The 15,781-nt window shown below is 41.1% G+C and overlaps 1 protein-coding gene across 2 annotated transcripts in view; it reads right to left on the bottom strand.

Moving 5' to 3' along the window:
* The window catches only part of ARL3 (ADP ribosylation factor like GTPase 3), a 43,327-nt gene that overhangs the window by 15,761 nt on the left and 11,785 nt on the right, over window positions 1–15,781 (bottom strand). The window contains exons 1-3 of one of the 2 annotated variants that reach the window (XM_061636151.1): window positions 11,153–11,240; window positions 7,317–7,436; window positions 5,659–5,775 (exon numbers count right to left, since the gene is read on the bottom strand). In XM_061636151.1, coding sequence (XP_061492135.1) covers window positions 5,659–5,775; window positions 7,317–7,391 — 192 coding nt within the window. In that variant the 5' untranslated portion in view covers window positions 7,392–7,436; window positions 11,153–11,240. Of the gene's footprint in view, window positions 1–5,658; window positions 5,776–7,316; window positions 7,437–11,152; window positions 11,297–15,781 lie in introns of those variants that run through there. The other variant, XM_061636150.1, reaches the window with a different exon arrangement.

Genomic DNA, 15,781 nt, shown 5'->3' with positions numbered 1-15,781 from the left:
CTACAAACAAAACAAGAGTTAAAAAGTTAACATTAAATGTACGGTGCTAGAAATAATCAATTTGAAATAACAGGTCTTCACACTAACCCTCTTCCAATCACACTGACTTGGAATTGCTTCTTTTTAAAATCAATAGATCTTGCAGTCAGGAAAACATTTATTCACCTATAATCTGAAAATGCCCACTATGATGGCAATGAGTGGCTGTAGCTTGGCAAGATAAGGCATCTTTTTTTTAGTGTGTGTAAATACAAGCATCCATTAATCAAGTCGTAACTTGTTACAGTCTATAATCACATAATTAGTGGGAAATTCCTTATCATACTTCCACACCTCAGTAGAAGGGAAAGCAGAGGACCGGACAGAATTCTCTTCATCACACAGCTCCATACCTCTCCACCAGTCAGCTTCTTCTCCCGCCCCCCCCCCCGCCCTTTTGTGGGTTGGATGGGAAATTTTCTGACCTCTGGTTATTCTAAGCCATTTACCAGTTGCCCCCACCCACCATGAGGAACTGATTCCAGAAGAACAGTACATTCAGCTCATATTATCCAACTAAAAACTAATGTTAAGACAGACAGTGGCCACATTCAGATGATCATATATTGGCTTAACAAGATGACATATGAACAAGCCTTTTCTGATGCATGCTGCCCCTTCACTCCTCCCTTCATGTGAGTTGCAACTAAAGCTGGAAGTCTCTAATTCAGGTAGCCAATGTGGTACCTTCCAGACATTGTTGGACTACATCTCCCATCAGTCTCAGCCAGTACAATTAACTCAGGGATGATGGATGCTGTAATCCAACAACATCCATAAAACACTATGTTGGCTACTCCACTCTGAATTAGTTTTATTTCCTTATTTTGTTCAAACTGGGAAACTATGGTTACCAGCTTTGAAACAAGCCAGGAATCTAAACCACAGTTTACCATCCAAGATGGTAACCACAATTTCCAGGTTAGAAAAAACAGGAAAATGGGAAATTGAAGACTTCCATTAGTAGCTGTTGGCAGGGCAGCCCAAATAGGGTGCCATTGCTTACCTGTTGTTCCAATGCCAAGCATCACTGCTGCTGTCTGAGAAGGAGAGGGTTGAGGAGTGGGGAGATCAGTGTGGTGCAGGTGCAGTGACAGAGCCAATCCGCCGCTCTTGCCATCATGTCCATACTGCACTGAGCTCCCCACCCCTTCCTTTCTCAGGAACCAGCAGTGATGCTCAGTGTTGGGAAGGCAGGTGAGTAACACTGCCCACTTGTGCTGTCCCACTGACTGCTACTGACTTCCACACGGCATTCATATTCACAGAACAGAATCATAAAGCAGCTCTGTCCACAGGCAAAAGATTCACATTTCAACTTATTAAGCCAAGATATGATCATCCAAACTGGGACAGCGTAATACTTTGGTGTTTGTCCTGGCAATCAGGCTTAACAACTTTGATCTCCTAGGATGTTTAGTACTTACAGAACTGGTCATGGGGCTGAACTGTGTTCCATCCCAAAGAAGACAACATTTATGTTAATAGGGTGCCTCTACTGGGAGGATGAAACACTGGTTTAGTCCTCCAATGAGAAGGCTGCACTTACAGAATCATCCATCAGATCCCTGTAGCATCTGGCTGTTTCCTAAGGATTTCTTGTCTAAGCTTAACTTGTGAGAAGCATTTCATTAACAACTCAAGACTGAAGACCTTATGGCAATGCCACAGTGAACAGCATTGCACCAACCAAGGTAGATACACATCAAGTGCCTACTTCCAATAACTGGAAGGCTTGATGCCAAATAGCTGCAGGTGTGTGTCTGAATATGCAATCATACAAACATACACACCTTTATTTGACTCTGCATAGCTTCCAAACAGCACAGGTGTGGGTAGCTGGAGTATCTCTCATTCAAGCACACCTGCATGTTTTTGAATGTGCAATCACTTCATGTGTTAAAAATATTCTTGGAGGGGTCTCTCACTTGTGCAATACTCTTCAGCTTAGAGCAGAGACAAGCATCTCAGCTAGCATGCTGTCTATTCACAAGAGTTCCTTCAAGGCACACCGGGCTGGTTTGGGCCCTGTGTTCCAGCATTTCCTTTAAACCATTATTGTACAATCAGAAAGCAAAAAATCTCTGTTCATGGATTAAGATTTTTATTTATTTATTATTTTATTTATTTCCTGCCCTTCTTCCCAGCAGGAGCCCACACCCACAAATGAACAAGATGATGCCTGAGGTGAATCAGCTATGAAAGAAGTCTGGACAAATGATTGCAGAAATGAGGAGGGAATGGATTCAAGTGACAAAACTTACGTTGCATTAATTTGCCTACTATGTGTGTGTAAAAGTCAATGTTTTCTTGTTGGACTGCCTAGACTGGAAGTGATGGGGTTCATAAGTATTCATTTTGCCTTAGAAGCAAACACTTCTTTTTTTGTCTCATACTGTCTAAACAAGAGCTGTATAAGATACATAAAAGTTGTACAGTTGATTACCTATTTGACATTTTCATGCGTTAGCTAAGCCTGCTAAGGTATAGGTCTTACAGACATTAGGTAGCATATGCTACCACCCCCCGGGACAAGGGGAAACAGGGGAACTGGTAAAATCATCTCCATTGCTTAGTTCTTCACACACACACACCACAAAAGCCCTTTATCCTAGCTATAACCTATATTCTTCTTACTCAAATGATTGTGCCTGTAGTACTGTACTGGGAACACATTCCTTAAATTGCTGCTACAAGCTTATCAAAGAAGCGTGGAGTACTGAAGCCTGGAATTAACTTTATAGAACTCTCCTGGCAAAATCAATGATACAATTTGTAACAAGCTAGGAGTACTGTATATCTTTAAGAGGCCCTCTTCTATATTCCCTTGCTACAAAATGTTAGAAAGGTGGCAACCAATTATCAATTTAATGATCATTTAATGTAATGATCAGCAAAAACAATCTGATGGTTTTGTTGTTGATTCTTTTTTGTTGCTGTTCTCTAGCATTCTCTGAAGACAAAGCAGATGTACAATTTGTGGGGACACACTGAGGTAGAGGCAGGGAGAGGGGTTTATTGTTGATGTGCATTGTTACTTGTTTTTCTTTGTAAAAAAATACAATTAAAAAAAGAAAGGTGGCACCTAGAAAGCGCATGCTAGAACTCCCTCTCCAGGCAGGTTTGTTAGGAACCAACACTGGTGTCCTTCAGGTCTCAAGTCAAGAGCTTTTTATTCTCCACTGTGTTTAACTGAGCAATCTGTATACTTCCTGCTTTTATATGATCTATTTTATATTAATTTTATTTATTTTTTACTGTCCCAACTGCCCTTTTAGTTCTTATCTGTACAGTTTTATCATTTTAATTTAACGGTTTGTTTCTGTAAGTTGCTTTGGATATATTTAAAAAGAAAAACAGGTGATGGATTTTAGATAAATCAAAATATATGGGATTGTATCCAGACTGTGCATGTGTGGAAGGCTGCTCCCTCCTCCCGCTGCAGTAAGCAGTAGCAGCCCAACTCTTGATCAATGCGGGAATTCAAATTAAAGCATACCTGACAGGTGGCTGTCCAGCTAAGGTACAGGACTTACAATGATTCTTCCCTCTCACTATAGCCCCACATACCACATCACAGGCCTTTCCAGAGGGTCCTCTGCTTGCACAAACTCTGGAAACAACCCATAAACATTGGTCCATGGCCGTCTGCAGGAGAAACCCAAATACCCAGTCTGTTTTTAACAGCCCTGGCTTTTGTCCTTTACCAGTCTTCACTGGTTGCATCTGACAGTGCACTTTCTCACTGATAAAACCATGATAGCAATATCACAAGCTTTCAGCCAAGCAGACCTTGCTAAATAGCAAAATGTCATCAAGAAGAAACGTGTCTTCCTTAATCCTCTGATCAGCGGCCTTCTAACGTTTCTTTAACTATGCTTCAGAAAGCCAAATGACTGAGCTGGTATAGTGTAACAGCTCAGAGAAGGGGCTCTGAGCCATGAAGTTCTCAGGTCAAATTTCTCTTCAGTTATAAGCTCCCTGCATGTGTTACAGCATAGTCCAACTGACGGGTTACTGGGCAAGGCTATGATTGCTATTATTCCCAATTCCAGGGGATATTCCAGCAATAAGCCCCTGTGCTAGCAGGATTTTACTGCCAGTGGAACAGTAGTAATACACCATGTTAGTAATACACCACTAGTACATGGGCCAAAGCAGAGGAGGGCATGGTGCCACTCATCTGCTCCTGTTGCTCTATGGATAGGGAACTATCCTATGTAATGGGAGGTTTGGGTTCCATTTCTACTGCCCCCCTTTTGCATCTGAATTGTTGCTGCTGTCAAAATACTCAAAAGGTAAGCTTTGCCTTGCAGTATGTCTACCTAAGGAGAACTCAAGCATCTGTCTTCTGGTCCCATTACAGACCTCTTTTCCACTGAGCTACCCAGCAGTTCCCCTTGTGGTTCTTTGAGTGCACGTGGTCCCTCTCCCTCGTTCTCCTCATACAGACACAGGTATGACTGTATTCTAAGAAGTGCCTGTGTGGCAGCACCGTTCTCCTACTAGGTTTTATCTTTTCATTTGGAGAGCTCACAAGTACGTCATACATGCCTCCTCTCCACTGGGCTGTGGAGATGGTATGGTGCTATGACTGGCACTCCTCTTTCCGTATGTGACCCTGAATGTTTCCCTGGAAAAAGCTTGCTTGTTTGTAGAAAGCCTGTCTTTGGCTCTGTGTCTGCAGAGAGCCCTGGAGTTTGCGGCTATAGGCTCCAGTTGCTGCCCTCCTCTTCACTGTGCCACTGTGGTTTGTAATAAGGAGGGTGCTCCAGTGTCTTTCCAGGAGGTTGTTGGGCTATTAGGGGTATTCTATACGTGTGTTATGTGAGGGTGTTGTCAGTGAGTGATCTCATCACTGGTGGGTCATGGAAGAGTTTCCAGGGATACTATGGGCTGTCTGTGTTGCCACACTGCTTTTTGTTTATCCAGCTGTTGTTGCAGAATTGCTTCTGCTACTGAGAGTGGCATTGCAACTACGTAACACTGGTGTCAGATCTGACATAGCCGGACTGTTGGATTCCCCTATTAGGCAAGTAATAATCTCCTAGCATCAGTTCACCACCTGCAATATGGAGATGATAATACTGAGTTAACTTACATGGATGAGCCATCAATATTACTACAAGAATGAATGCAAAGCCTTTGAACATTCAAAAAGTAAATGGTATCCAGGGGTTATATATGCATCCTGCAAAAGATGCCATGGAGGGAAGAGCGCCATAAAATGTCATTTAATGTGTGCAATGTGGCTCTACTTCAGTGGCACCCTGACTGTGTGTTTTGTACAGTACTGTGGAGAAGAATAAAAAAGGATTGTAACAGAAAGATCCCACCTTGTAATTTGCTTCATGCTTTTCACCCTGAAACACTGAGCTACTTCAAAGGGAAAGCAACACCAAATGGAACTGTCACATAGCACGCTCTTGAGAGACCAGTTAAAAATAAATGTTTCTGCAGATTTCATAATTCACATACACACACTGGCTCTGCAAGAATGTTTAGACTGGCTGACTGCTGCAAAACAAATAGCTTTGATAGTGATTAAGATAGCAGCATTTTTAACTGTTAAAGTCATCACACTATTTAATGTAGAATTCAACAGTGGATGATGCTTACCAGGATATCGGTATTCTCAAAATAATTCCTCCAATAAGGTCTGATCTTCCTCTGTCCACCAATGTCCCACACATTCAGCTTGAAACCTTGCGCTTGCACACTTTTAATGTTAAAACCCTGTGGCAAGCAAAGATAAAGCACAACTAGTGTTAATGAGATGCCTGGCCTCAGATTCACAGGCACACACCATTCACAGCTTATATATCACAACTCTGGAAATCCTAACAAAATAAACCCTGTGCTGCTGTTTGGATGGATTGGCTGTGAGCAAGGTGAAGGATACAGCAGCCTTGCATGGATCAGGGTCTGTTTCTGTCAAAGCTATGAAGATGTATGTTGCAGCTCATAACAAGAAAGGAGGGCTCAGTGGGAGGTGAGAGACAATGCAGATAAGAAGCAAACACAAGGCCTTGCAAGAAGCAAGCCTTAGCTACTGAAAGTTGAGCCCAATGTGAACACTAATGAGAAGCAGAAGTCTGTATGTGAGTTGATATGAGAAAACTACAAGCAACAGCTGCACTTCTGAAGGGCCTATTTCATCAATTAAAGCTTCAACTGAAAAGGGAGTACAACTGGAAAAACAGGATGTGGTGCAGGCTGGCAATGAGCTGCCACACAATATAGGATATTGGCTTTATGCTTGGAATCTAAGGGTGGGCTTTTGTTCTAAGGCGTGGGAGCATCTAACAAGCAATGTGCTTACAGTCTCTAGGACTGGGGGAAGCAGATCCAGGCTTGCCCATTCTCTAGCACCATCCACTGGCCAGCTCTGGAATGGTGTCAGTTGGGCATTTAATGAGAGAGACTGTAGCCCTAAGAAAAGCTTTGGGGAGTTGATGTGACTAGAGAGGACTGAGGGACATTACATGTGTTACAGTTTTGAGGAATACATGCTAAAGATCTGCATTGTGTATTTGCTAAAACTCTAACACTGAAGCATGTAACAACATACATCTTGGTTTATTCTCCTGGTTCTTTAGAATGTGCTCACAACTTGAGAGAGGTTTGAAGACAAGAAATGTATATGTACTACAAATGTTACCATTTCACTGGGCACATACACACATATACAACATGGGTCTACAACATGTACACATTAATATGTTGACATGTGAAGAAAAGGGCCATAGTTCACTGGTGGAGCACATGCTTGTGTGCTAAAGGCCCAAGGTTTAATCCCTGGAATCTCTAGGTAAGGCTAGGAAAGACTCTTGTTGCTAGACAGTATAAAGAGTGTTGAGCTAGACAGACCAATGGTTTGGTATAACATCCAGGGGCATTTCCAGAAAGTAGTTAGAGGAGGCTTCTGTTCAACACCATGGGAGCTTTCCTGTGGGGACCCACAGTGTTCCATCTTGTCCCTCATGCCATTTAATATCTATAGTGCCTTGCAAAGGTAATCAGACCTCGGACCAATGCTCTCATATTACTGAACTACAAATGGTACATTGTAATTTAATTCTGTATGATATTTTATTTTGAAACACTGAATCTCAAAATCAGTCATTGGAAGATGACATTAGTTTTATGATGGGAAATGTAAGAAACTTAAAAATCTGAAACATGTTGCTTCCATAAGTATTCAACCTCTGCGCTGTGGAAGCTCCCAGTTTACATGGATGAAAGAAATTGCCCTATCAAGGACACAGTTACCTTACCATTGGCCTCCACCTGTGAACCATTAAAGTTGCTGTCACATTGTCAGGATAAAACCCCCACTGTTGAAGGATCATTGGTCAGGCTGTGGATCTGAAGAAAAATGAAGACCAAAGAGCATTCTACAGAAGTGAGAGATAATGTAATACAAATGCATAGATTAGGAAAAGGGTACAAAATAATATCCAAGTTGGATATCCCAGTGAGCACAGTTGGATCAATAAGCAGAAAGTGGAAGCTGCATTGCACCACCCAAGCACTGCCAAGAAAAGGCCGTCCCTCAAAACTCAGCACTAGAACAAGGACACTTGTAAGAGAAGCCACAGAGAGGCCAACAATCACTTTGAAGGAGCTACAGAGTTCAGTGGCTGGGAGTGAAGTAATGGTGCACCGGTCAACCATATCAAACGCTCTGCATAACACTGGCCTGTATGGGAGGGTGGCAAGAAAGAAGCCGTTACTCAAAAAGTGCCATCTGAAAGCACATCTGGAGTTTGCCAGAAAGCATGAGAGTGCCCCAGCTGCGATGTGGGAAAAGGTTTTGTGGTCAGATAAGACCAAGATAGAGCTTTTTGGCCAAAACTAAAAGCACTATGTGTGGTGGAAACCTAACACTGTCCATGCCTCAAGACACACCATCCCTATAGTGAAGTATGGTGATGGTAGCATCATGCTGTGAAGATGCTTCTCATCAGCAAGGACTGGGCATCTTGTTGAAATTGAAGGAAGAATGGATAGAGCAAAATACAGGAAAATACTGCAAGAGAACCTGTTTCAGTCCACTCAAAAACAAGCTTGGGAGGAAATTCACTATTCAGCAGGAAAATGTTCCTGAGCACAAGGCCAAAGCAACATTGGAGTGGCTCAAGAACAAAAAGGTGAATGTCCTACAGTGGCCCAGTCAAAGTCCTGATCTCAATCCCATTGAAAATCTGTGGCGCTCTTTGAAGATTGTGGTCCACAAGCAATGTCCAACCAACCTGAACGACCTGGAGCAAATCTGCCAAGAATGAGCCAAAATCCCTCCGACACTGTGTGCAAAGCTGGTACATACCTACTCCAAAAGACTGAAAGCTGTTACTGTAGCAAAAGGTGGCTCCACCAAATATTAATGTGTGGGGGTTGAATGCTTATGGAAGCAACATGTTTCAGTTTTTTATGTTTCTTACAAACATTTCCCATCATATCTCACCTTACGATTGATTTTGAGTTTCAGCGTTTCAAAATAAAATCTCATACAGAACGCAATTACAGTGTACCATTTGTAATTCAATAATATGAGAGCATTGGGCAGGGGTCTGATTACTTTTGCAAGGCCCTGTATATGAAGCCAGTGGGAGTGGTCATCAGGAATTTTGGAGTGAAGTATCACCAATATGTGGATTAACACTCAGCTCTATCTGAATCGGGAGAGGTGGTTGAGGTGCTAGACAGGTGTCTGGAGATAGAAATGGGCTGGATGTGAGCCAACAAACTGAAACTACCAGGAGAGGGGGACATACCTCCACATGTGGTGGACATGCCCAATGCTCCAGACATTTTGGAATTCAGTTTTTGATGAGATGGATCTAAAAGCATCTGGACCCTTGGACAGGACCCCATAGATGGCACTCTTAAATTTATTTGCTGGTGTGGATATAAACAACTCAGACAAGCCATTGCTTGGACATCTGCTCATGGTAGCGCACTTGACGATAGCAAGGCACTGGAGGGATTTGGGAGGGGCCACAATTCAATACCGATACCACAGAGTGTGGTTTATCGCCTTCATGGAAAAACGAATGTACAAATTAAGGGCAGCATGTGGTACTCTTAAAACGGATAAATTTATTACAACCTAGTTTTCATTTATTCAATATGTCAATTAAAGAGAGCACAACCAAAATTCACCACCGCATTATGCAAGTATTTGGAATGATTAATGATACTCATATCTTATCTCAGTATTGCAAATTTTGCATCAATTTGTTTTCTTTTTTTTGCACAGGCACCATCCAGTAGGGAGGAGGGATGGGGAAGGGTATTGATGATATTGTTTGTTATTACGTTTTTAAGAAGATATACAATTCACTTGTATTTTAGAACTGAAAATGTATATGAACAACAAAATGAATGGCAATTACTTTATTATTAGTCTTGCTATTAATTACTTATTATGAAAATCAATAAAATATTTACATAAAAAACAAACAAACAAACTGAATCCTGAAAAAACAGAGGTGTTTTGTGTTCCAAGTTTTCAAGTTCAGAAGATGGGAAGACTGCCTGTTCTGGATGGGGTTGCACTCTCCTGGAAGAAGCAGGTTCGGAGCTTAGGGATACTCCTGGATCCAACATCGCCACTGGAGGCTCAGGTGGCCTTGATAGCTAGGAGTGCCTATTCCCAGCTCTGGCTAGTTCGCCAGTCACAGCTCTTTTTGGACAGAGATGACTTGGGAACAGTACTCATGCTCTAGTAACTTCCAGATTGGATTATTGCAATGAGCTCTACATGGAGCTGCCCTTGAAGACAATTCAGAAACTTCAACTGGTCCAAAATGCAGCAGCCAGATTATTGGCTAGGGTTGCTTTTAGAACTCATATAACCCCTATTCTAAAACAGTTGCATTGGTTGCCAGTTTGTTTCTGGCCCCAATTCAGAGTGCTCACATTAGTGTTTACAGCCCTAACTGACTTAGGACTCAAATATCTGAGAGACCATTTCCTTCCCTATAGACCCTCCCGGGTGTTATGATCAGCAGAGGGGGCATTCTAGGTAGTTCTGCCATCTGCAGAAGTTTGGAGGGTGGTGGCCAGGGAGATGGCTTTCTTTGTGGCACCCCCTAAGTTGTGGAATTCTCTCCCTAAACAGTTACATCTGGCACTTTCAATGTACAGTTTTTGGCAAATGTGGAAGATGCACTTCTTTACCATGGCATCTGTAGCAACTTTTTAAATAATTTTTTACAGATCATATTCTACTCTTAGATGCATGATCATAAAAGAAATGCAGTTCAAGCAAACAAAATGAGCTACTCTGGATTCTCAACAAAGGACTGAAATCAGTCTGGAAGTAATTTTGAAGAATATGAACTCTGTAGCATGATATTGCTTCATGACTACTTCCACTGTATAACTGAAAACTCAAAGCTGTAGAGGGGTGTGTCTGTCCATACAATCCGATTCTGTTTGTAGCTATCTTTTCCTCTCCATCCTCCAAATGTCAAGATTTAGTAGTGCACCTACTTATCTAGCACTGACAGGCGCTGGCGTTGTAAAGCTCCACATGCAACACTCTGTCACGTGATTGGGTCATGTCCTAAAGTTGCAGGTTTTTGGTCTGAGGGGATCAGTCACATAAATATGGTTTTAGACACCTCAGTGAGATGTTACTGTTCCACTGCATTATGTACTGGTCCTTCAGAGCCTGACAGAGGGACAATTTAACTGGCTTCTAAGGGCACTCATGGAGGCTAACACTTTAGTACTAGAAGGAAAAATGTGCCCCTCCTGCCAATCATACAGTGCTCAGAGGACCTGACTCCACTGGCAGCATATGAGAAGGTGACCTTCCATGAACACAATCAAGTTGGGAAGTTCTCTGATATATGGATTCCTTACACTGATCTGTTTGCTTGAATGTCTGAACACTGGTTAGTCACCAGCTGTCTCTGTCCCTCGCCCCCGATTTTCCCCTTCTCCTCCTCCTTCTCCTTACATGTTTGCACAGAACACATTATTTGATTTATTATGTATTGTTTGACTGTATTTGCATGTTTTTTGTTTTTGTTTTGGAAAATTCAATAAAAAACTATTAATAAAAAAGATGTAGTGGTGCACTTAAAGTCTCTGTCCTTACCTGTGTAGGAGTGATGTGAGTGATATCTTCAGATGCTAGTTGTTTCAAAAGTGTGGTCTTGCCCGCATTATCCAATCCCAGGAGGAGGATTCTTACCTCCTGGTCTGGTGCACTCTTCAGTTTACGCAGAATTGACAGCAAACCCTGTGTTAGTGAGAAAGGCAGGAGCTGTTACTTGTTAAGTGTTATCATCACCACCACCACCACCACCTCTTGAGCTTCTTTTTTAAGCATCTAATCTATACCAGATGCACAAAGAAAAATCAAGGAGGAAAAACAGAAAGGAGAGAGATCCTGAAGAACGTTTTAACAAATATACATGCATGAAATGTACAGGTTCCTGACTGTAGATCTATGATCCGATGTACATGAGACAAAAAGAAAGGAGATATGGAGGGGGATTTCCCACTTAACGAGTGAGATTAAAAGGAAGCAAAAGAGTGAAGTAAGAATTATCTGGTAATTAACATAGTGCTGAAAATCATTTTTTAAAAATCAAGTAGAACATCAAGAAGAAAATGCAAAAGAGATGAGTTGAATAATTTCTTAAAGCAGGATAATGAAGAGGCAAAGTGACTATCTAATGGGAAAGATCTCCACATATTTGGGACTGTGGAGAGGAAAGCATGAAAACAAGAAAGAGCACAAGGGGGTGGAGGTTTATCCAGATTAGTATTTGATGAATGGAGGGACTGAGGAGGAGACTGGAGAAAAGCAATGAAGACAGATTACAAATGGCAAGGACATGGAGAGAGAGGTTAGAAGACATTTACTGTTAATACAGAACAACAGTGAAAAGAAACATCTCATCATCATCTTTTAAAATTCTTTATACAGCACCTAATACTACTAGGAGCTATATGATAAGCGCCTGCAGCTGCACAATCTGATAACAATAATAAAATTGAGGAATTGACACTAAAAGGGGTGGGTGAGCAAACAAAGGGAAAACAGATTCTGAAACAAATCCTAGATCAGCATAAGTGTTTATACTGTAGTAGAAAATGAAGTGCAGATCAAAAGAGTTTCAAGAAATCCTTTTAAAAGAAGAAAGAAAATAGGCAGTGAATAACAGGCTAAGAGTTCTAAATCAGAACACAAGAATGAAGCCAAAACAATGACAAGAAAACCTAGATTGTGCAGAATATAACTAATGAGAGGGCACATTAGGGAAAATCAAGGAAGAGAAACAGAAAGGAACAAGATCATGAAAAGCCTTATAACAAATTCCAGCAGGAAGAACATCAGAAGAGCCTGCCAGATCAGGCCAGACACCCATCTAGTCCAAGATGCTGTTCTCACAGTGACCAATCAGATGCCCATGGGAATCCTGCAAAGAGAACCTGAGAGCAAGGGCACTCTCCCCACCTGTGATTCCCAGCAACTGAGGGATGCTGCCTCCAACAGGATGGTACAACATAGCTATCATGGCTAGTAGCACTGAAAGATAGCCAATGGAAATAAAAATAAAGAGATGGTAACACAATAAGAACAACAAAGTAAGAATACAAGTAGGAAAACGTAGAATAAGAGAAAGACAAGAAGTTGAAAGCCCATCAAGAAAATATCAGCATACTCAAAGAGAAATAATCCAAGTGGGTGGCTCTGTGCAGCACTGATAAAAATGACATGGCTTTGCAACAGAGGTCATGTAGAGATTAAAAGATAGATAAGAATCTGATAACACACCAACACTGTGAATAGCAGGAGCAGTAAAAGAGATAATTTTAATAGTAAGTGTAATTGGAAACCAGAAGAAGATTCTGCAGGAAATATAAATTTAGTATTCACTACTGTATTTTCAACTTTAGATTGTGTTGTGGCATCCAAAATGAGATTACAGCTAGACAGTAACAGCAAGAAGAATAAAAGATTTCCAGAGAGGATGCAGTGTTGATGTCTTGTAGCAACTGTTGTGTGGCACCTTAGACTAACAAGTTTATTATGGTGTGAGCTGCCATAAATCAGAGCCCATTCATCAAATATGTAAGAACACAAGATAAGTGAAGCAGAATAAATGTATCATTAGCATAAATAGGGTAATTCACACCAGATAAGTGAATTAGCAGGCCAAGTGGGAGAATGTACAAGGAAAAATGTAATGAGTACTAAACCAAGCTCTATGGAACACCAACAGACAATGAAAATGGAAATATATGCAACTGTAACATAACTGTAAGCATAAATGAAGAAAAATTAAGAGCTGAGACTAGAGAAAATAGGCTTAAGCCGAGAGGCAAGAGAGTGGTAAGGAAAACATAACAATTGATACAGGATAGAATGAGAATCTGAATAAAGATTTTAGTACAATCAGGATGGATTTTAGAAAGATATTATATAGAGACAAATCTTAGCTAGAACAGTACCACAAGCTGAGAAAGAAGGATGAAAGGTAATGCCCAAGATCGTATCTTCATTTTCCATGCATGGATCTAACCCTACTTTTGGTGTGTCCATGAACCATGCTAGAGGGCCCTGCAGGAACAGATGACAGTGGGGGAGGGGTCCTATAAGATTTATCACCTCCTTTTCATTCTACCAATTTGAAGGCCACCTTGCCCCTCTCATGCAGCTCCCACTAGTGCTAAGAACTGTCATTAATATTAGATAGTATCAGCAGATATGAAAAAGCTTAACACTAAATCAATCATATCAAGGTGTTAGGTCTCAAGATTTGGGGCAGTAAAGAATTTAAGTCAAGCTGCTGAATTAATTTTATTACCTTTGCCACCAGGCAATCCCAAAATCCTGTAGCCCAAATCTCCCTCTCAGCTTGAACCTACATACCTACTAGTCACGGCATGAATTCTTACTTATTAATGATTCTGATTATCCACAGCCCCTTTATTCTCTGAACTATTCTAGGCAAATGAGACACTCACATATCAGCATTTTCAGGATATATCTATTGCAAATCTCTCAATTCCTTGTATTGTGTGGTGAAGAAAGTTCAGCAGATTTCAAATGATAGACCCTTGAGCTGAGTACAGCTTTCAATGTTTGGGAACGGAATATGCCTGCGGGTTTATTTGCAATGCAAAAAAGCTAGAAATAATTGTGTGCATTGGTGGTGCCAGTACTCAAACACCTGCACTGCTTTAGAAGAAGTGTCAGCTGGAACAGCATGCTGGGTACTGATATACAAATATATTTGAGCTTTTTTATTACATCCATATAAGACATAGGCCAACTGGAACGGGCACTGGATGAGAAAATGTTATCAAAGTCAAAAGATCTGCTTTCTAGTTCGGGCTTTGCAAGCAACCTGTCACAAGTCTATGTTATCTGCTGTTATTACATGTACTTGCCCTGTGATTGCTTCTCCTCCACTTTCATATGACTGACTGCAAAACTCTTACAAGTGAATAAAACAACAATGATAAAAAGTGCTTATCAAAACAGAGCTTCCAAGTTAGGACTTTAAGTAGCATTGATTATGAGAATTATATTGGCACAGAAATTCGGTTTGGATGTTGGATTACTAACTGATAACTTTTCATAACACAGAGAAGTATTGGATGCAAACAATATTTAAAAAATTCTTAGTAACTCAGTAAAAAAACAGGTGAACAAAAGTTACAACAGTTAAAATGATGCCCCCCTCCAAAGTTGACAAACTATTAAAGATGTTACGCAGCCTCTGATGATGTTTGAAGGCCCATGTTATCCATCCACAGTTGTGTCATACCTTAAACCATTAAGCTATCCCACATAGCTCTTCTGAAATTATGAGTCGTAGACTCATGTTGATTTGTGCTCACATTTTACACAGATGAAATATTCTCACATGAAGATGCTAATGGTATCACTTCAGAAAGAGATCCCACGAGCACCAAGCACTAGATTATTTATTTATTCATTGCAACACTTCAGAAATAGATTCCACGAGCACCAAACATTACATAGCACTAGTGAAGAGATTCAAAAGGAACAATGAAGTTGCCAATGAATAGTAGCAGCTGGCCACTAGCTTTCTTTCTATAAGCACCACATGATTCACACAAGACCGGCCATCACTGATAAAACCTGGGTCTTCCAATCCCCCCCCCAACTTTCTTCTAGCTGGGAATAGGAACTCATAAAAGTACCTTGAACTTTTAGATTTAAATACCACTTCAGGTCACCTGCCTTACATCCATCCAATGACTTGTGATGATCCATCCCATCCAAATACCTTCAGTCACTTTTGTTGTGGATTTATGAAGACAAGATCATTTCAAATTCAGCCCACACACCCTGCCACAACCTGTCCTGGTCTTAGTTTGAGAAACCTTTATGAAGATGAACACAACAATCTGGAGATTTTCCTTGAACTCATGAAAGAGAAACTTTAATATTCACATATCAGTTCACAGATAATCTACAGCAGTGTTTCTCAAACTGTGTTCCAGGTAATCCTGAGTTCCTTGGCAATTTATTTAGTGTTCTTCAATAAGACCAGTAATGCAGACAAGCTTCCCTGAAAAGGAATATGTCCAGCAGTATCAACCTATCTCCACATAGTTAGCTCCAGGGCAGTATTAGGTGTTTTCATGCAGGACAATGAAGAGGCCAAACAGGGCTGGCCAGTGAGCCACCTAAGATGTACACCCTAGAACATGTCATAGAGTCCTCTGCAATATGCAGGGA

Source organism: Rhineura floridana, chromosome 7, assembly GCF_030035675.1.
Source record: "Rhineura floridana isolate rRhiFlo1 chromosome 7, rRhiFlo1.hap2, whole genome shotgun sequence".
NCBI classification, from domain to species: Eukaryota; Metazoa; Chordata; class Lepidosauria; order Squamata; family Rhineuridae; genus Rhineura; species Rhineura floridana.
Note: the sequence above shows the minus strand (reverse complement) of the source record. Positions and strands in the feature narration are given on the sequence as shown.